At 41.6% G+C, this 22398-nt stretch overlaps 1 protein-coding gene across 6 annotated transcripts in view; it reads left to right on the forward strand.

The window, feature by feature from the left end:
* The window catches only part of RBM6 (RNA binding motif protein 6), a 93609-nt gene that overhangs the window by 68605 nt on the left and 2606 nt on the right, over positions 1–22398 (forward strand). For 5 of the 6 annotated variants that reach the window (XM_077777379.1, XM_077777384.1, XM_077777380.1 and 2 more), the window contains 13 exons: positions 5480–5554; positions 10292–10352; positions 12137–12412; positions 13444–13604; positions 14600–14697; positions 15362–15404; positions 15545–15626; positions 15863–15948; positions 16491–16637; positions 17796–17891; positions 19272–19532; positions 21240–21314; positions 22028–22125. In XM_077777379.1, the coding sequence (XP_077633505.1) occupies positions 5480–5554; positions 10292–10352; positions 12137–12412; positions 13444–13604; positions 14600–14697; positions 15362–15404; positions 15545–15626; positions 15863–15948; positions 16491–16637; positions 17796–17891; positions 19272–19532; positions 21240–21314; positions 22028–22125 (1559 nt within the window). Of the gene's footprint in view, positions 1–1604; positions 1669–5479; positions 5555–10291; positions 10353–12136; positions 12413–13443; positions 13605–14599; positions 14698–15361; positions 15405–15544; positions 15627–15862; positions 15949–16490; positions 16638–17795; positions 17892–19271; positions 19533–21239; positions 21315–22027; positions 22126–22398 lie in introns of those variants that run through there. The other variant, XM_077777383.1, reaches the window with a different exon arrangement.

The following is a 22398-nucleotide window of genomic DNA, read 5'->3' on the forward strand; positions in this document are numbered from 1 at the left end:
GGGCTCCTCATGGAACATGAAGCCTGTTTGAAACTCTCTCTGTCTGTCTCTGTCTCTCTCTCTCTCTCACTCTCTCTCTCTGTCTCTCTTTCTCTGTCCTTGTTCCCCACCCATGCTCTCTCTCTCTCTCTAATTAAAAAAAAAAAAAAGCACCAAAGATTATCAGGGAGGGGTCATAAAGCGGGTAGAATATATTTTGTCAGGGCCTGGTTGAGAGTGTATTGTGTTCTGGAGCATAGTTCATCTTGAGCCCCTGACTTTGCTGAGCCTGGTGTATTGGGCTGAGTGAAACAAGGCCAGCCATATTGCTTCAGAGAATACAGATAAGGTTTTAGCAAGATGCTGGTTGTGTCCTCTTAGGAAATGACAGACAAACTGGTCAGGTAGTGAAATATGTTATTAGGAAGTGTTTTAGGGGAAAAGATGTGCTTTCATCTAGACAAGAAAAGATAAAAAGAAGTAGCTGAGAGTGAAGTGTCTTTTAAAGATTTTACTTTTTATTTAAATAATCTCTGCACACAATGTGAGCTTCAGACTCACGCCCCCGAGATCGAGTTGCGTGCCCTACTGACTGAGCTAGCCAGGCAATGTTGTTCCTCAACTTTGGACTCTGAAGTAGGATTCTGTTTCAGGTGGACATCCCATCGGATCCTCATCTCCTGGCTGCTCAGAGGGGCACTTAGACTCTGCTCCATGAAAAGCCAGTCTGACAGTGGGTATGGGGATAACTAGACAGAGCTAATACAGAGTTGTCACAGAGCATTTCATCTTTGGATTTCTACCTCTACTTACCTCCTTCCTCCATTTCCTCCTCCTGCCTCATTTTGGTTTTGGCCTTTGGCAATACTGAGTTTTATAAAATGTTTGAACTAGAGCATATCCTTGCACCAGAAAGAATGATCCTGTCTGCTTTGCAAAAGATTTCTATAAAAACTACACTTAACAGGAAAAAAAAAGGTACACTTTTATACTAAGAAGAATGACATACATCTGTTTTAAACCTGTTTTGTTCCTCTTGCTTCATTCTTTCTCCAGGACCATTTGATTGCTGGGTGGTTGAAACTGCTGGTAGTAGCAACTTATTACCAACTCTCTTTGTCCTAGGCCGTGTGCCTAAAGTAATTGTGGTGCTTTAAGAACATAAAGATCACTTGAGCAGGCCAGTTTGGGGGGATTGGCAACGTAGTCAAGGAGCAGGGTCTTTACGACAGTTTCTCTAAGAAATCCCTTTGGGGCCATTGCCTGCAAATTTCTTTAAACTTTATGCATCTTTTCATCAGAAGCCACCTCTTCGGTGTGGCAAGTATTTTGAGATGGCTGACTCCCTGGAAGTTTAAAAACAAAAGCAGTATGGCGAAAAGAACACCCAACCTTTGGTTCTATTTGGTTCTTTATATATTGCTAACTAACTCTGTAACGTTGGGCAGGCTACTCCATATATTCCATCCATTCTTTCCCATGTGGAAGTAAGTTTTATATATGCCCTACATGTGAGGATTGAGCAAGGTGACTTTGTGAAAAATGCCTTTGTAAACTGTAATTACCTTGTGAATTAAGATTACTGTCTCTGATAAACAGTACCAGTTCTCAGCCACCAGTAACCTGATTCTCCCATCCTGAGTTTGGAAGAAGCACAAATCTACGAGGAGGGATTGCTGATGCTTCAGTGTGAGTTGTATTCACAAGGCTCACATACATTCTCCCTGCCTTTTGATCCTTCTGTGCCTCTCCGTGCTTTAATGGAATGACCAGTTCTGCCACACAGCAGCTATGCTGTCAGTACAGTGTGACTGGGACTGCACTTGTGTTGGAGATCTTCAGCACACGTGCTGAGCTGCTGGTCAGAAATGTTCTTCCTTTACATGTGCTCTTGTACCTCCCCAGGACCTTAAGAATTCTTGGGGCTTGGTTATGAGCCAGATGGACCATAGGGTAGATTCTTATTTAAATCTCTGACCCAAGTCTTTTTCACAAGTTGACAGTCACAAAATGAAGTTATGAATGAAGTCTCTGGGAGCAGCAGCTGAAAAGGGAAATGGAAGTGTTTGTGTTGAGTTCAACAGCCCTAAGACCCAGAGTATGCTCCTGTATGATGTCCCTAAGGTGGAGAATAAGGACTTGCTTTACTCTCCAGGAGCGCAGTTTTCTCTAGCTTCCTGAAGCTTCACATTAAAACCCTTTGAGATTATATGTAGGAACATCTATAGGTGACTTGGTTAAGGGAGGGCTTTAGGCTTGGAGAATTTTAACAGGTTTTAATCTAATTTGAGCCCAGTCTAACACTACTGAGATAGGAGGTGTCTGTCTTTGGTTTTACGGTTTTACTTTCAAATGTAAAATTTGAAATTCCTCTTTGGGAGCCAGTCCTGGTTAATTAGACTCCTGGTTTTCATGGTATCTTTGCTTTAGTAGTTTAACAATCACAACCCAATAATTCAAATGATGAATAAAAACCCTAATGTGTGAAGATGGTAGATAATAGACAATTAAAAGACAACCAAAAGTGATTAAATCATTTATTGATGACATTACTTTTTTACTTATTAATATTTAACTTATTTATTAATCCACCTCCCCACAGTTTGCTTCCCTAGGAGACACTGGCAGATGTTTATGCAATCTAAAGAAAGGCCTGGCCAGGATAGGAAGGGGTATAGTGTGTGTTACACCTGTGCTTGGTGTTTGTGGACAGCCTAAGTATGATAGCAGCTGGGGGATAATCATAGATAAACCTGATTGTTCTCATTCAGGTGATTTCTGTGTCAGTTTATTCTTATCAAAACAATTGGCTGTTCTTCAATAGTGATATTAAAACCATTTCATATTCTTTAGCAGTGGTCTCCTCTGGCAGCTTTATGTCTAGCAATGTGCAGGTTGAAAAGAAAGAGTCTTCCTACCTGTACGGAACTCAGAGGGATTGGAAATCATTGCCTTTGTAATAGAGGAGGTGAAGGCAATTTTCTCAAAGTTGATGTGCTAATGAGTGCTCCTGGCAGAAGGAGTTTCCTACCCCAGACAGAATGTCATCCGTGATTCCTGGAGTGGCATATTTGTTACACTCCTTGCCTTAGGAATTCCTGAATCTATTTATTGATGCCTTCAAGTGGTAAATCAAAATTTGCAATTGACCGTATTCACAGTAGTGCCTTGTTCTGCAGCACCGTTCACTCTTCAAATGGCAACCCACACATCTGTGGACTGGGTGTACAGATGCACACTATGACAGCAGTACCTCCTTTGGAGCCATTGTGTGCTAAGCACTTCAGCCGTCGAGGGGTGGTTGGATCCAGTCTTTTGTTCATTCCCCAAGGGCTTTAGTTTCTTTTCTGTACCAAGTACTGCACTTGGTACTGATAATAAAAGGCCAGCAAGATTTAGCCTGGACACTAAGATCTGGCCCAGCAGTTGACAACCAACACTAAGTGGTGTCATGAAGATACAGGTTCTGATTTGTGGTGACCGTTTCCTGTGAAGGCTTTGGTCTTTTAGTAGATTGAAATGGGTTGTGAAATATTAACCTGTCAAGCAAATGAGGTGAAGTCAGTGGCATTTTGACCTTGTCTCATCTCGCCTGCTGATTCTAGTCCTTTTTTAGCACTTAGGAGTTGAAATACATTTATTAAGCCCTCACTATATTCCATGCTAAGCTCTTTACATGTATTAATGTACTTAATCTTCATAACCACCTTATGAAATAGATACTGTTATCCCTACTTTACAAATGAGGAAACTAAAGCACATGGAAATTAAGGTTCTTGTTTAAAGGTCATGAGGTGGAGGCAGGATTCAGATCTAGGGCACCTGTCCCAGAGTCCATGTTCTTAAATGACATGACATACTGTCTCTGCGTGGAAGGGTACCATCTTGACCAACCTCCTGTAGGAGTAGAGCTTGGCAGAGTGATAGTTCCTTGACCCTCCGTGCCTGCAGAGTTCTTCTCTTTTCTGGATTGGTTTCTGAGAGCAGATTGCTTGTCCCTAATACAGAACAGGAGTTGAATGCAGCAGGAGGTCCCTTATCTACAGCCCCACGTGTGAATCTGGCTCTACCTTTCACCATCTAGGTGACCTTGGCTCTGAGCATGTTTCCTCATCTGTAACGTGGAGATAATGTTATTTTATGGGATCGTTTAGGGGATTAAATAAAATAACATACTTAACAGTTTCTGGTTCTGAGTAAGTGCTTAATAAATGTTAGCAAATTTTTATTATCATCCTCTAACCTTGAGAACAAGCCAAGACACAATTTCTCAGAGACCAGATTCTAGGACCTAGGCAGGCGGGCAGATTTCCTTTGGTTTTGACAAGACAATAATTTTATTCTATGTATTTCTCTTGACTCTTTTGGTGTGAAAAGCAGAGAGGTAAAGCATTATTTGACAGATGTATGGATTCAAGCAAGAAACTGAGGTCCAATTGCAAAGAAATGCCTTGTAGAACTCAGAGCCCTGTCTGAGGAGACACAGAGGACCCTAGAGGGCGGAGAATGAACACAGCGCAGGGGCTAGTTCCAGAGTCGCATCCTCGGTTAGTTCACTTACTAGTGTGGGTGAGGGTCTCTTGTCAGTAGGCAGAGATTTTTTTCTTCTACTCTAACACGTATCTGCTGGCTAGTGTTTATTAAAACTTAACTTTTTCTTGATATGATATAGAATTTGTGACTTTTCTAAAATGCAGAGGCAAAGGAACTCTGTAACTGTAGGCTTACTGAGCCCCTTTCCCTACCCGTTCCTGTGCCAGACTTCCCCAAAGTGCTTATTTGCCGATGGTTGCTCCTCAGATTTCATGGCTAGCTCACTCCGTAGGCTCCAAGCCAGAGTGATGCTGCTGCCACCACTGCCGCCAGCACCTGTGCTGCCACCACCAGCCATTCAGGTTCCTGCCATAAGGATGTGACCTGCTATGAAGCTTTCACCTTTCTCCTTTCTGCCTGTCATTGGGGTTGTACCTCTTTTTCCTGGTGCTTTTGCCATGCGGCCAGTGTTCCAAAGAAAGTTTTCAGGCACCGAAATTAAGAGCCCCACCTACCTTTCCCAAGGAGATTTTTAAGTTAGCCATGGAAAAGAAGACAATTGAGAGGGCTCCTGTGCCTCTGTGATGCAGAAGGAAGAGTTTGCTTCTTGATAGTGTTCTAGCTCCAAGCCAGGTGGGGGAGACTTGCTGGGACTCATGTGAAAGTGCACTACATGACCTCTGGAGAAGTAGACTGGGCCTTACCTGCCCAAGGACAGCACCCTGACCCACAGGAGCCAAGGCTGAAGACTGATCTCACCTTCTGCCACACCCTTTCCCTAAGCTTAAGCTTGCTGTGCCACACTGCCCCAAGTCTATGGCTTAAAACAGCCATTTCCTTTTGTCGATGAATAGGTCACTCTTTGTAAAATGTTTCGGCTTGGGGACTGGAAAGGCATGGCTGTGCCTTCCTGTCTCTTGGTTTCTCTGAGGGTTGACGTTGATGGCTTCTGTCTTTGTCTTCACAGGGAACTCTAATGATCCATGACAAAGAAGTCATCCTTGAGTATATATCAGGCCCGGATTTTTGGTACTGCAAACGGGTAAGTGCCTGGAATTCTGTTCCTTAGAAGTAAGGATCCAGCATCATAGCTTCTCCATGTCTCTAGAATGCTACCTGGTAGTATGCATTGCTGAGGACTGAGCTCTTCTTCCTTAGTTCAGATGAACTGAGGGTCAGAGCAAGGTCAGCCATCATTCCTACGTCCCAGCTGCTCTCTGTGGCCATAGAGGGTTCTTATTGGCCTGTTGGAGACACATTCTCAAGGGACATATGCCATGTTTTTCTATTGATGATGAACTGAAAGCAGTGCCTAGACTTACAGCCTCTCCTTGGTTACCCTTCCTGGGGGTGGTTACAGGATAATTAGTATTTGGAAAGGCTGGTTCTGTGGGAGGTATACTTTTTTTTGGATATTAAAGGGTTTCCAAGGATATAGAAATTTAGGTACTGTGGCATCTTTCCTCTGTTAAATTCTAATATTCTTCTTGAATAGCACATTTAAAGATTTTAGGCTATATTCTTAGAGGAGTCTAACCAGATTATAAATGAACATGAAAATAAAATTTGTCATTTTTCATTCCTACTTAGTTTCAAAAATAATTATGAAAAATTTATAGTTTCAGGGTTTCTGGGTGGCTCAGTCAGTCAAGCAGCCAACTCTTGATTTTGGCTCAGATCACAATCTTACGGTTCGTGGGTTCAAGCCTTGCTTTGGGCTCTATGCTAACAGTGTAGAGCCTTCTTGGGATTCTCTCTCCTGCTTACATACACACGCATGCACTCGCTCTCTCTCTCTCTCTCTCTAAATAAATAAACTTTTTAAAAAATTATAAAGTTCATGAACCATGATTCATTAAAAGTTCATTATAGAACTTGATAAAATTCAGTAAAAACTTTAGCTTGACAATTTGTTAATCTCAGTGAAAAATAATTTGGATAGCTGTGGTTGTCATTAACCAAAGTATCATATTTCATGATATATTGCCTTATGGTGTCATTTTCTGAAAACATTTAACTTAACAGATAACATTAAATTTATCATTTTAACCATTTTAAAACGTATAATTCGGTGGCATTAAGTACATTCCCAATGCTGTACAACTGTCAACACTATGTAGTTCTAGAACTTTTTCATCACCTCAAAAAGAAACCCTTTATCTATTAAATAGTCACTCCTCATTCTCTTTTCCCTCACTTCCTAGTAAACCACTAATTAACTTTCTAGCTCTGTGAATTTGCCTATTCTAGATATTTCATCCAAGTGGAATCATATAATATGTGGTCTTTTGTATCTGCTTTCATTCACTCAGCATATTGTCAAGGTTTATCCATGTTGTGATGTATCAGCACCTCATTCATTTCTAGGCTGAATAATATTATCTGACTACCACATTTTGTTTGTTCATTCATCAATTTATGGGTTGTTTCCACATCTTGTCTGTTATGAATAAGACTGCTGTGAATGTTAATTCATGTACAGGTTTTTGCTTGAACACACATTTTCAGTTCTTTGGGTATATACCCAGGAATTGTCAGATCATATGGTACTTTTATGTTTAAACTCTTTGAGGAATCACCAAACTGTTTTCTATAGATAGCATCTGCACCATTTTACATGCCCACCGTCAATAAATGAGAATTCCAATTTCTGTACATCCTTGCCAACATTTGTAATTTTTAACCCCCTTTTTAAAAAAAATTATTTTTAAGTAATTTCTACAGCCAAAGTAGGGCTGTAACTCACAACCCCAAGATCAAGAGTCAGGCACTCTGCCAACTGAGCCTGCCAGGCACCCCAGCCCTTATTTGATAATAGCCATCCTAATGGGTGTGAAATAGTATCCCGTTATTTTAATTTGCTTTTCCGTAGTCACTAATGATGTTGAGTATCTTTTTTATGTGCTTATTGCCACTTATGTATCTTCTTTGGAGAAATATTTATTCAAGTCCTTTGCCCATATTTAACTGAGTTGTCTTTGTTATTAAGTTGTAAGAGTTCTTTATACATTTTGGATGTAAATCCCTTATCGGATATATGATTTGCAAATATGTTCTCCTATCCTTTGTATTGTCCTTAACTTTCTATTTTATTTATTTTTATTTGTTTGTTTTTTTTTTTAATTTTTTTAATGTTTTATTTATTTCTAGGAGAGAGAGAGAGAGACAGCGTGAGCAGGGGAGGGTCAGAGAGAGAGGGAGTCACAGATTGAAACAGGCTCCAGGCTCTGAGCCGGCAGTCAGCACAGAGCCCGATGCGGGGCTCGAATCCACGAACCGCGAGATCATGACCTAAGCGAAAGTCGGACGCTTAACCGACTACGCCACCCAGGAGCCCCTTTAGTTGTTTATTTATGAGACAGAGCACAAATGAGCACAGGCAGGGGAAAGGGTCAGAGGGAGAGAGAGAATCTTAAGCAGGCTCCACACTCAGCACAGAGCCAGATGACATGGCTTGATCATGAGGGTCCTGGGATCACGATCTGAGCTAAAATCATGAGTTGGATGCTCAACTGATTGAGCCACCCAGACGCCTCCTGACTTTCACTTTCTTATAGTGATTTTTGCACAAAAATTAATTGTGATAGGGGCGCCTGGGTGGCTCAGTCGGTTAAGCGTCCAACTTCGGCTCTGGTCATGATCTCACAATTCGTGGTTTCGAGCCCCGCGTCGGGCTCTGTGCTGACAGCCAGCTCAGAGCCTGGAGCCTGTTTCGGATTCTATATCTCCCTCTCTCTCTGACCCGCCCCTGCTCACGCTATCTCTCTCTCTCTCTAAGAAATAAATAAAACACTAAAAAATAATAATAAAATAAATAATAAAAACAATATTTATAGCAGTATGATTTATAATGGCCCAGAAGTGGAAACAACTAAATGTCCATAACTGATGAATGGATAGACAACATGGTACAGCCATACCGTGGAATGCTATTTCGCAATTAAAAGGAACGAAATACTGAAACATGTTACAACATGGATGAACTTTGAAAACACTATGCCAGACACAAAAGACCTTATAGTCCCATTTCATGGGACTGGTGAGAATGGAGGCAATGAAGATTTTCTAAAGTTAGATTGTAGTGATCGTTGCACTCCCTCATATACTTGAAATTACTGGACATTTGAAACAGGTGAAGGTTATGCTACTTGAAAACAACCAAGGCGGTGGGTGTGGGAGTGGGGGGACAAAAAAACAACCAAGGTTAGGTTCCTGACCTACCACTTACAACTCTTCTGTAATAACAAGCAGCCTCCAAATACCAGTGACTTAAATTGATATGCATATTGTTAATTTAAATTACATATTTGGAGCTATGGGTTATTATTTCTGTTCTGCTCCACAGCCTCATTCTGGAACTCAGGTGTATGGAACAGTCCCAATGTAGCACTACTCTTCCCCTAGCTGAGGGAGAGGATGAGAGGCTCATTCTCACAAAGTGATGGCTCTTAGAGCTTCTGCCAGGCCCACTCACACTGTTGGCCAAAGCTGACAATAGAGAAGGGAGAGGGGAGTGTACTCAGGCCGCAGGGAGGTATCATAGTCACCTGAGAGTGGACAGGGACTGTGGCGCTCACAGAGAAGGGAACAACAAAATAATTGATTATAATGACTTTACTCAAGTCACTTACCCTCTCCAGGCCTCAGTTTCATCTTCTACAAAATGAGATAATAGTTGTCCGAATCATTTAAGTAACGATGTGTGAAACAGGCCTGATTCCTGGTGTGTGCTGTTTACTCATTAGCTTCTGCTTCTCTGATTATTGTTCTCTCCACCATCTGGCATTCGCTTACTAGCCCTACAAGGCCCTGCTCAAATAACAGCCTTTTCTTTAGTGTTCCTGGTCTTTGGTTGCCTGCCAGTCAGTTCTCTGTCCTCATACTCCTTGGTGGAAGCTCATTGGCAAAAGTTCAGGGTCTTTGGGTTGGGCATGTGCTTGCCTTTTTATTCATAGGTTCAAACAAGAAGAACTACATTCACATTACAAAGGGTCTTTTCCCTTTTCCGGCTAATGAATGTTCCTTTTCAACAACCTCAGAATAGCTGCCAGAGGCACTACTTCAGTATCTTCCTCCTCTTTTGTTGCCCCTTTTTTAAATCAGTGTTTGACTAAGGGGGAATTGATAAATGAATTCTCAGTTCCAGCCAAGCCTGGTTGGGGCTGCCATAAGCAGTTTAGGATGAAATGTTGGATGCACACTGTGAGTGGCAATGGTTTTGGGGCAGTAGTATCCATCCTATAAACCATTTAATAGTCTAGTTTTCTTTTTTTTTTCTTCTCTTTTCTTTTTTTATGTTTACTTATTTTTTGAGAGAGAGACAGCAAACCGAGGAGGGGCAGAGAGAGGGATAGAGAAATCCCAAACAGGCTCTGTGCTGTCAGCGCAGAGCCCAGTGCAGTGCTCGAACTCACAAACTGTGTGAGATCAGGACCTGAGCCGAAACCAAGAGTTGGACGCTTAACCAACTAAGCCACTCAGGCGCCCCTAACAGTCCAGTTTTCTTAGTTAAATTTATTTCCTGTAGAAGTCTTTGTTCTGGGAAAAGCATTTGGGGCTTTTGCTCCAGAGCTAGGTGCTCTGTTAGAAGGCTGCTCTCGAACAGCAGCTCACCACATTCTGTCTGCCCACTCTGGTAGTATCAGACTTGTTAGGTTTTATGGTGATCTGGGATATGGTTTGTTTCTTTCATGTTTGGCAGGTTACTGTTGTGTTCAATATACGTAAGATTTTTTAAAATGCCTTTGGTCAAATTGAAGTCTTTCCCTTTCCCATGCAGTGTAAGGCCAGCGTAGCTGGGTACCGATCTTCATGTTCACTCTGCAAGTGCCCAAGGGAAGGTGAGTTGTGGCAGAGGTGGTGGTGGTGGTGGCTTCTATTTTGTGTACTGAGCAAAACAAATTTCAGGTTTTGAAAGAGTGGTCATCCTTAAATACAAGTTGATCTGTGAAGCTCTTCAGAGTGCATTGTGATCTCCGACTTCATGTGAACTGTTAGTGAATGATACTGGATCTCAGAGTTCCACTAGGGAAAAGTGCTTGGTTTGCAGGGTCCTCACACTGAGGAGGCTAAGTGAGCAGCTGACCAGAGATCAGTAGTAATGCTATTTAGAATACAGTTAAGGATGTCGAGAAAGAGTCCACGTGGCTTTAGTCCATGTGACCCTCACCCCCACTGCTTTGAAGTTATTGGGGATCATTTTTATTGAAATGGTGTTCTTATTTACACTCTATCTAAACATTTCAGGATCTTTAACGGAAAAATATTTGTTAAGATAACAGTAAAAATATGAACAAGAGAAAATAGGATTGAGAGTATATATGGTTTTCATAGAAGGATAAACCTAATAGCTTCTCAGCCCCTGAACTTTACATTTCTCCAGAGAGCTGAGAGCCTTTAGGAAGACAACTTTCAAGAGTCTTTCAAAGGCATCTGTAACAACAGTCCTATAGCAGTGACTGTTATATGCCTGTTTCTGATATTACCCCTTCAGGAGAGCTAGGGCACAGCCATAAAATACAGTTCAGTGTACGGATCCTGATAGCCTGAAGGACATATTTGTTCCAAGTGTAGAACTTAGTATGCCTTCAAAGAGTTTCTTAGCTGGGATTTTGGGCTGTAGTGGAGATTCTACTCTCTAGTGAGGACTGTGAAGCAAGTGTTCTGAAAATCTTTAAGGAAGGCCCTACATGCTGTAGAGACTAAACCAACCTGTGAGAAGGTGAGTAAATAAGTGAGATTTTTAACTTGTATTACTTCAGATTAGGCAAAATTGTGTTTTCTCCCTCAAGAAAGACTTCTTTCTCCATGTATTCTAACAAATGAATGGATGGTTTATAAAAATCCTTGGGTACCATACCACCGAGAGGGCTGAGACGACTTTAACCTGGAAACGTGTAAAGCAGGTATTCACTAGTTGCCTATCACTGCTATTAAGTAAATTCTACATTGCTCCTATAGAATGTCTTTTTTTTTTGAGCCACATGGCTTCCTGTGAACTCTCCAAGAATGAATTAACTGCAAAACTATGCTCCTAATTAGTTGGACTAATTGTCCTGCTATAGAAAGAGATTTGAAGTGAATCAGTTATATTTTGAAGGACATTTGCTCATTATAATTATTTGCATGTGAATGAGCCATACTCATGTAGTTCTGTTAACTTCCCTAGAGAAGAGGGAGCCCGCCCGCCCATGGTTGTAGAGAATTTGAAGCAGCTGTCATAGTATCATAACACTGGAAGAAGCAAGGCTCCTAGACATAAACAGGAAGTCTGTTTCTACCAAACTTCTGGCAATGGTCATATCTTTGGTGATTTTGTTGCCAAATCTATTCTTATCATTGGTTTTATATTCAGGCCTGGAGTCTCATGAAGGATTTCTTATATTTAAATGTTTGGAAAGTAATAGAGAACTCGTAAGGTGAAATTTTTTCAATACTTGAGTGGTTTCTTTGAAGTATTTCATGTGCTGACTCATTAGCCTTGCTTAAAATCTGTTAGAGGACTTTTTTGTAGATATTTCTGAGACCATTAAAAGCATTCCAATGCAGGTAAGGTGGAATACTGGCAGTAGTATTTTTTGGATGAAACCTGCTGGAGATTCTCTTTCTCTTTCTGTTCCTCTAGTGACAGAGGCCAAGCAAGAATTAATAACCTATCCTCAGCCTCAGAAAACATCCATACCAGCACCATCAGAAAAACAACCCAGCCAGTCTCCAAGGTCAGCTGATAAGGAATCTGAATCTAAAAAGCGGGAAGAAGGACAAGAACCACGCTTGGGACATCAAAAGAGAGAAACAGAAAGATACCTACCTCCTTCTCGAAGGGAAGGGCTTACCTTTCGAAGAGACCGAGAGAAGGAGCCATGGTCTGGGGAGACACGCCAGGATGGGGAGAGCAAAAGTAAGTGGTTTGTCAGGAGGTGTACTAGATTTTGACCACCTCAGTTGGAATATAGATGGTCTGTTGTGTGGCTAGGGACCAGCTCTCTTTTACACCCTATTAAAACTGCTCAACCTTAGGATAGAGGCTCTTGCTTTCTATAGGCCTTGCCATGCCAGTCAAAGTAATCTATATCCTCCAAATAGCAAGTTGCCATTCAAATGCGGCAAGGCATCATTTTAGATTTCTGAATATTGGTGAAAAAATGTTTGAAGTATATGACCAGTGTTGTTTTATAGAATCAGCCTTGCTAGAGCAGAATGGCATCTGTAGTTAAAAAAAAAAACAACAGAACAATAAAGGGCACCTGGGTGGCTCAGTCAATTAAGCTTCCCCGACCTCAACTCAGGTCATGATTTCACAGTTCAGGAGTCAGAGCCTCGCATCAGGCTTTCTGTTGTCAGCATAGAGTCTACTTCAAATCCTCTGTCACCCTTTCTCTCTGCCCCTCCTCTGCTCACACGTGTATGTACACACGTGACATGTGTGCTCGCTCGCTCTCTGTCTCTCCCTCTCTCTCTCTCTCAAAAATAAACATTTTTTAGGGGCACCTGGATGGCTTAGTTGGTAAAGCATGCAACTTTGGCTCAAGTCATGGTCAGGTTCATGGGTTTGAGCCCTGCATTGGGCTCTGTGCTGACAGCTCAGAGCCTGGAGCCTGCTTCAGATCAGTGTGTGTATCTGTCTGTCTGTCCCTCCTCTGCTCGTGCTCTCTCTCTCTTTCAAAAAATGAAATGAAATAAGCATTTATTTTTTTAAAAAGATAATCAGAGGGGCATTCACTTTCTAATGTCCCCTCTCTGAGAGCTTTCCTACTATTCATCCTTTCTTATTGTATGCTCTAATAAACTTTTGCCTGCTGTTCAAAAATATAAATGAATGAAGGAAGGAAGGAATGAACAAATAAATAAGACACTCAGGCTCTGAGGGCTTTGAAAATTAACCTCTCACGCTTTCTTTGTTCCTTTCCCATTTGTGCGTGGTTTGTTCAGCAATCATGCTAAAGCGCATCTATCGTTCTACTCCACCTGAGGTCATAGTGGAAGTGCTAGAGCCCTACGTCCGCCTTACTACTGCCAATGTCCGTATCATCAAGAACAGAACTGGCCCCATGGGCCACACTTACGGTTTTATTGACCTTGACTCCCATGCGGTAAGTTTCTCTGTTTTGGGATAGCCAAGGGACAGCTGGCTCTAGAATCCTTAAGGTTTGAGGGGCTTCCTTATTGTTGGAATTCTCGTGTGCTATCTAGTATCACAATCCCTCTTGTTCTTTCGTTTGGGTTTAATCCTCATTCAGATGAAGTCACTATCCTTTAAAGTTAGAACCCTTGAGTGTTTTTCCAAATCTGGCTTTGTCTTATGGCGTTACAATGTCCAGTTAAAATAACATGAGAACTGGGGCACCTGGATGGCTCAGTCAGTTAAGCGTCTGACTCTTGATTTTGGTTCAGGTTATGATCTCGCAGATCGTGAGTTCAAGCCCTGTGTCAGCACAAAGCTTGTTCTGGGTTCTCTGTCTCTCTGCCCCTCTACCCTCATGTCCACTCGCTGGCATGCTCTCGATAGATAGATAGATAGATAGATAGATAGATAGATAGATAGATAGATAAACATAAGAACATAATTACTTGTGAGGAATCTGTGTACCTAACTTTTCAAGAGTTCGTGAATTTTTTAATTTCTAAAATTTTTTTCTTAGCCATAGATGGTTTTATATTTGATGGTAATAGGACATTTCCTCCTTTTTCCTCAAAAGTTTGCTTGGCTTGAATTTTTAGTTGTGGGGCCCTTTTCTACATAATAATGTGAAGGTAGTAATAAAAATCATTGATATTTCTTAGATTTCATGCTCATAAATCATAAGGGACTTTGTAAACTGGATCTGCTGTAATGACAATTGTAGCCTAAAAGAAGAGAATTTGAATTTCTGATACCAATACCAGAAACTGATGTCTACACTATTCTGATCAACACTTCATCAAGAGTTGCCTGTGTTTGCCAGTGTGCTCTTACTGCTACAGTTATGACCAGAACATAATGTTCAATAATTTTTTCTTTTGAGAAGGAAAATCCATGTTCAGTTCTCTTTCAGAGGACATGGCCTTTTCTTTCTCTTTGTGCTGAAATGTATCTTTGGTTTTCCAGGAAGCTCTTCGTGTAGTGAAGATCTTACAGAACCTTGATCCACCATTTAGTATTGATGGGAAGATGGTAGCTGTAAACTTAGCCACTGGAAAACGAAGGTAAGGCAGAGGAGTCAGGCTCCTTTGTGGTTCCCCTACACAAGTTTTTGGGAGGAAACTGATAAACGGTGGACATAGTAAGACATGGAGTCTTCCGATGTGAGTTGCTTCAGATATGTGTGCATGTTTTCTTCTTCTGAAGCTTGCCTTATTCTGACTCTAGATTTTCCCCCCTTAAAAAGCACTACTAGATACTTTAGTTCTTTCCCTCTTTACTGCCTGGTATCTTTGGGTCCCAAATGATGATATAGTCTTGGATGTGCAGAGAAATCTCTATATATCCTTGCCCCTTGGAATCCTAAGAAAATGATGTTCTGACTCCCCACTCCCCTGACTCTGTTCATATACCCCGACAGTACTAGGAAATCTAATTCCTCTTTCCTCCTATATTTATATTGCCCCAGGAGTGGCAACTGGGAAATGGCTGCATCAGAGAGGCAGGCTTACAGGGATGGAGCAGATCTTGCACTAGCACCCTCAGTTCCTTTGCTGTTTTGCTTCAGTAGCAGCTTTGTAAGAGTCTCTGTACTGCCAGACCCGCTTGCTGTCTGGGTTGGTAGCTTTCCCTACAAAATGGGGGAAAGAAAGTTTCTTGGCAAATCTATAGGCAGTCCTTGGGGTTTTTTTGTAGCAGACTCAAGACCTATTGTATTATTTGTTGCAGAAACGATTCTGGGGACCATTCTGACCACATGCACTACTATCAGGTAGGCTTCAGCAGTTGGGGAGTACTCTGTCAAAATCCTCAAGTTACTGAAAGAGTGATCTTGATTTCTCTCCAGTAGATAACTGTTAAGGTTAAGAGCTATCAGAAGCTCCATAATTTTAACTAGCCTTTCTGTGATAGGGTAAAAAGTATTTCCGAGATAGGAGAGGAGGAGGCAGAAATTCAGACTGGTCTTCAGATACAAATCGACAAGGACAACAGTGTAAGTGACTGGTTTTATTTCTTTTTGTCTTTTTGTCTTGACTACTCATTAATTTGTAGTCACAAAGTTAGCAAGAGATACTGTTGACTGGGGGTGCTCCTTCAGAGAGAGTGCCATCTGTGGGTTCTGCACCTGTTTGGGTTGGCCAACCTGATTCTTAGGTTGTTCTTGGTAAGTTCCCAACAAGGGCTTCACTGGACAGGGACTAACATTGGCTCTGGTTTGGTTCCCACTAGCATCATCTGACTGCTACATATATGATTCTGCTACTGGCTACTATTATGACCCTTTGGCAGGGACTTATTATGACCCCAACACTCAGGTGGGTTTTTGCTTTGTTTACTTTATCAATGATTCTTTTGAGAAAAGTACCTGTAATTTGTTACTTTGAAGATTTTATTCCCTGGATTTTCTGGTTGCTCATTACATGAAAAGTGGTAACATTGAAATTTAGAGAAATTTCAATATTTCTCCATTCCTGGCAGCTGCTCTGTTATATTGTGTGTACCTCATGCCTAGGTGGGGGTGTCTTTTAAAGTCCACATGTTATATCATGTTGTACTTATTGAGTTGTGTTCATTCAGGATTTAAAGATGGTGACCTTTCTGTTAACTGCTGCCTATATGGGAAATCAGTGCTTTGTGACATTATAATAAGAACAGTGCTGCTCTTGGAAAAATGGACAGTGAGTGATCTGGATGTATCCTGGCCCTGGAGAGACTTTCTAGATTGTTTGATATGGTCTCTTCTTAGGCTTGTGAGGAAGAGAGCTCTTCTTTCCCATAGAAGGAAACTTGCTCCTTAGACCTAGAATTAACTGGGAAAGTGAGACTGTAGACTTAATAGTTTCTAATCATACTGCAGCAAGAAGTCTATGTGCCCCAGGACCCTGGGTCACCTGAAGAGGAAGAGATCAAGGAAAAGAAATCCACCATTCAAGGAAGGTCAGCCAGCAAGAAGGAGGCATCTAAAAGAGATGGCAAGGAGAAAAAAGACCGAGGAGTGACAAGGGTAAGAGGGTTTGTGAATCCGCTCTTTACCAGATAATTACAGATTCAAATAAAGGAATAAAGTCCTAGAGGAGATCTGGAGTTGAGGAGGCAAGTGACCAAAAAGCCTGGTAATCCGGTTGCCTCTTACAGGCAGTGGTAACTCTTAAATACTTTCACAATTGTCAAAAACATGGCTAGTAGAACAAAGTCGCTGAGTTCAAATCCTAACGCCTGGGCACTGCACAGTTTCACTCTCCTGTTCCCCCTCTTCAGTGCTTGATTCTGTACACTTTTCTGTGGGTGTAATTGTGGCAGGGGCCTCCTGCCATTCTGTGTTTTCTGCTTAGTTAATATTTGATCATAAGTAGCTTTTCCTTGGCTCTATAACACTCAATTATTTTAATGCCTATATGTTAAAAAAAAAAACCTCACAGTAAAACTATACCTTCATTTTCTTCATCATTCCTGCGATAATTGTCTCTTCTTTCTAGTCTTATTCTGTTGTAATATGCAGTATGTAATATGTAATGTTGTATTCATTTAATTAGTATTTTATTTCTCCTTCTAAATTACTTCCTTAGGATAAATTTTCAAAATAGAAGGTGTTGAACATTTTTGTGTCTCCTAACATAGAGCCACATTAGTTTTCAAAAAATTATATTGATTTGCCCTGGCACCAATTATGCATTAGTGAAAATGGATGAATTTGCTTGTGGCCCAATTCATAACTCGTCTTTTTTTCCCCTTCTAATACTGCTGGTTGTTTATCTAGGGATACAGAGAGAGAAAGTATGTGTGTGTTTCTGAGAACCTAGACTGCTTTTGCCACTTAGTCTTTCTAACCATATTCCCAACCATTTGTAAAATAAGGATGTAAATGCCTCTCTGGGAGGGTTGTAGTAAAGGCTGAGGATGATAATGCATATAAGTGCCTCATCTGGTGCCTGACATATAGTGACCACTCAATATACACTGAATGTTATGTTTTTAAAGGCTTTTTTTTTTTTTTTTTTTTTTTTTAAATTTTAAAANTTTTTTTTTTTTTTTTTTAAATTTTGAAAGCATTATAGCAACATTACATATTAGGAAGTTTGGAAAATCTGACTAATTTCAACAGGATTAACTCTTAACCCAGCTTTTATGAATATTATGTAAGAATTATCATGGATTTGATCAGTTTCAGGAAAATGCCAGTGAGGGGACAGCCCCCGCAGAGGACGTCTTTAAGAAGCCCCTGCCTCCCACTGTGAAGAAAGAAGAGAGCCCTCCACCGGTAAGGCTAAGCCAAGGCCCTGGGCTGAGGCTGGGGCTGGTTCCAAATGGGAAAGGAAGTTTAAAGGCTGATACCTCACTTTGGTGCTGGTCCTTTTGTTCTCTCTCTCTCACAAACAAGGACTTTTCTTGAATATGAGCCTGGGATAAATGTTCCTATCTGCTAATAGGGATATAATTGAAGAATCAGAGGCATTTGTTTGTCCTCTTTCTTTGTACCCTGTGCCATTCCCACCAGACAGGGGAGTGTCTGGCCCTTTTCAAGTTATAATCTTGGTCTTGTGTTTTGTTTTGTTTTGTTTTTAATGTTTTTATTTATTTCTGAGAGAGAGACAGAGAGAGACAACGTGAGCAGGGGAGGGTCAGAGAGAAAGAGGGAGACACAGAATCTGAAACAGGCTCCAGGCTCTGAGCCAGCTGTCAGCACAGAGCCTGACGCGGGGCTCGAACCCACGAACTGAGAGATCATGACCTGAGCCGAAGTCAGACGCTCAACTGACTGAGCCACCCAGGCACCCCAATCTTGGTCTTGTTAATCCTTCTTTTCTAAATGACCCAGGACATCCATTTTCCTGGCTCCATTTTTTCCTGCCTTTTTGGTGCCAGATAAGAATTGCAGATGTGGAGTGCATGCATAGTCATTTTGACAGTTTGCCTGCCTGGCCAGAGTGAACAGTGCTAAAATTGGTACCCATTTTTTTTAGATGATTAAAATGATGGTCTTCTCCAATCGCAGGAGGTTAAGTATAAATATACAACAGTGGTGGCCATGCCTTATTTTTATTTTGATTGATCATAGGCCAATGACCGTGCATCATTATTTCACAGCTCCTATAAACTACTGGTAAATATTCTTTGTCTGCACCATAGTACTAGTATAATTCATTGTAGCATCAGTTCAATCCATGCCTTTGGCTCACTCAGGAGCTGTATCTGTCTACATGAGAACTTATCCTTCATTGCTTTTTTAATTCTCCTCCTAAATCCTTTTTGCTATAGGGGTTACTAGAGCCTTAATAAAGTTTCTTTCCTTTTACTCATGGATTACAGTGGCTTGGGGGTTGTTGTCTCTTCCTCTTTGTAACTCATAACTGCCATGTCTGTGTCAGTTCCTCTTTCCCTTCACTGTTCTGTTGTTACAGTCACTTCTAAGGGAAGCTTTCTGGTTTTATCTCAGTGATCAAGGAGAAAAGTCAAGCTTAAACCATGTTGCCTTCCATATGGGAAAGGACCAGTGTGGTCAGTGGGCCTATTTTGAGCCCATTGTTCATTATTCAAATTAAAAGAGAAGAAATGAGATATACTCATATTGGAATATCCAGAGAACAGGCCCCACGATATAGATTTAGGTTAGTGTTAATCTCTGGCCTTCTCTTTCCAGCCTAAGGTGATAAACCCACTCATAGGCCTCCTGGGTGAATATGGAGGAGACAGTGACTACGAGGAGGAAGAGGAGGAGGAGCAGACCCCTCCTCCACAGCCCCGCACAGCACAGACCCCACAAAGGGAGGAGCTGACCAAGAAGGAGAACGAAGAAGACAAACTGACTGACTGGAATAAACTGGCTTGTCTGCTCTGCAGAAGGCAGTTTCCCAACAAAGAAGTCCTGATCAAACACCAGCAGCTCTCAGATCTGCACAAGGTATAGGGAAGGGGCTCTGACCTTTCAGACTTTGGACCCTCACTATCAATGAGCATCACAGTCCAATATCAAAATGAATTGTTCCTCCAGCTTTTGTTATGAGTTGCTCTGCATTAAGGCTGTGCTCACCTTCCAAAGCCTCACTGTGTAGACCCAAGGCAAGCAGCATGGCTGGGACTGGGGCACCAAACATGGAGGCTGCACTGAAGACAGGAGGAAAGGGGGTCGTAGAGTAGGAAACTTAACTGGCTGAGTTTCTCATCATAGCTCTTCAATTATGCTAACAGTTGGACCTCAGATAAGCCTCTTCTGTGATACTTGGTGCTTTCACCTGGTTCTGTCTAGCTCTGATACTGTGCAGTTTTCCCCAAAGCTAGGTACATTTTGCCATCTCTTCATGTGGTGAGGCATTGCTATAAGCAGTGGCACAACGTCTATTGTGGGGTGTTAAACTGACCTACACCAGCCCTCCCCTGCAGTCTTTCCATTTAGATATACTGACCAAGGAGCCAAATTCTGGACAAAGCCCATAGACAGACTCGTGTTCTTGGTATAGGGTGATTTATTTCACACTCCTTCTCTAGCAGATGTTGCTAGAGCTAGTGAGGAGATTGGATTTAGACTTTGCCTCAGTATAAAACACAGTCTTATGGAGCTAAAAGTTAAGAAGCTCTGCTTTTGGTAATAGGCACACCTCTTTTCCCAGCTGCCTCTGTGGAGGCTCTGCAAAGTTTCTAGGGGTTGAGAAGCTCCTGACACTCCCTGCAACAGATTACTTCCCAAGTCCCTTTGACCTTCTAGAATTCTGACTTATGAGAATGACACATTTAAATTTCAGCTCTCTGGGGTTGCCTGGCTGGCTCAGTTAGTAGATCATGTGACTCTTGATCTTGGGGTCATGAGTTCAAGCCCCACATTGGACATAATTTTTAAAAAATAAAAGGATAAATACAATTTTTTTTAAATAAAAATAAATTTAAGCTCTCTGATGAAAATGCTATTAAATGGCTATTGTCAGGAAAGAGGAGCCAGAAGTCTGGTGAACTGACCCTGGGACCATAGAAAGTGGACCGTAGTACTTTTTCCTTTCCTTGCAGTGATCCAGTGCAAAGAATCCCCTGTCCATACAAGAGCTGCTCTGGACATCTCAAGTTTCTTATATATGCCTGAGGGTATTGTGTAATAGAGCCACGCTTGAGAAGTGTAGAACCCTCAAGCAATACAGGACTCTCAGAGCAGTCTGTTTGTTCTTTTAGGACCTTGGTTTCTCCTTTTCATGTTTCTCTGGGGGGTTGAAAAAGTGAATAGTGTCTGAGAATGTTGGGGGCTCTGTGGATGGCGGTAGGCAGAGCATTGTGGGTATTTCATTTTCTTTACTGGTGTGCTCAGATTCCCCTCTTTCATAATTTTTACCTTATAACCCAGATTTGTGTTTTCTATGTTTTAGAGAGTAGTAGAATAAGGTCTCTCATGCTACACTGCAAAACTAACCTGTGTGACAAGCCAGCATTTGAACTAGGGGTTCTCATTTGTGAGCCTAAAGCCAGTCTAGCTAAGAATTGTTGCTTACAGGTTACAGTGATCACTCAGGAAAGTTGGGCAGTGAAAGGAGCCACAGTCCTAAAACAGCTATTAGGAAGGGCCTAGAAGCACTTTCTAGGTCCACTTTTTCTAGACCTGTACTCCTAGAACTTTTTCTCTTCTCAGCAAAACCTGGAAATCCATCGGAAGATAAAACAGTCTGAGCAGGAGCTAGCCTATCTGGAAAGGAGAGAACAGGAGGTAAGCTTTGGTGACCTGTTACTCCCTTACCCCAACCCTTTATACTTTGTGGTATGGAATTTGTAGGCTGTGCTGAAGAAAGAAAATGAAGAGGCCCTAAAAGATGGTGTATACGTTTATCAGAACTCCTCAAACTACATTAAAATGGGTGCAGCTCATGGTTTATAAATTACATCTTTTTTTTTTTTAATGGTGTTAGTTTAGGGTCTTCAGATAAGTCAAATAAATAGCATTTCTCTTTCCTGTCCAGCTTTTAAAATTAACAAATGAGTGTTGGATAGGGCTGCTGAAATGACATCTTTTACTATTTGAGGCTAGGTTGGAGGAAGTAGTTTCATTTAGAGCTAAATGGACTTGCTGCCTAGATCACATAATTAGGCAGACTCACCTACACAGCCACAGGCTTCACTGCCAGGGCCAGGTCTTATGTGACTGTTAGGAATCCTCATTTGAAGGCCCCCTGGAGAGCACCTCCTCCTCAGAAGAGGAAAACACAGCTGTGAGTCCAGCACAATAGCTCATTGTTCTCAAATTTACCAATCAGAAAAGCCACTGCTTTCTCAAGAAGAGTATTTGAAGTAGCAAGAGATTCCAAGAGTTACCAGTTGAACTCCCTTGACATTAGAAAGAATATCAGGAATAAAGTGAAGCTTCCCCACTACCTCCACCCCCTTAGATGGAAATCTCAGATCTTTTATTCTGCTTACCAACAGGGAAGGTTTAAAGAAAGAGGAAGTGATCGCAGGGAAAAGCTCCAATCCTTTGACTCTCCAGAAAGGAAACGAATTAAATACTCCAGGGAAACTGACAGGTAAGCCAGGAACTTTTCACTCAGCCTTGGCCCCAGAGCCCAATGATGAAACTGTCTCCTTCTCCAGCTGTGCTGCTCTTTTTCTGTCAGGGGTGACTGAGATTAGCGGGAGCAGGTTCTGTCTGAACTTCTTGAGCATGAGGTTCACTCCAGCCTCTGACCACCTGGCTTTATTTGGGAAATACGTGTATTTGCATGAAAACTGTCTGGCTGCTTAGCTGCTCAAAGCCAGGGCTGGAGTGGTCATGACTAGGAACTCTTTTCTCTCCTCAT

Source organism: Crocuta crocuta, unplaced genomic scaffold (assembly GCF_008692635.1).
Source record: "Crocuta crocuta isolate KB4526 unplaced genomic scaffold, BGI_CrCroc_1.0 scaffold77, whole genome shotgun sequence".
NCBI lineage: Eukaryota > Metazoa > Chordata > Mammalia > Carnivora > Hyaenidae > Crocuta > Crocuta crocuta.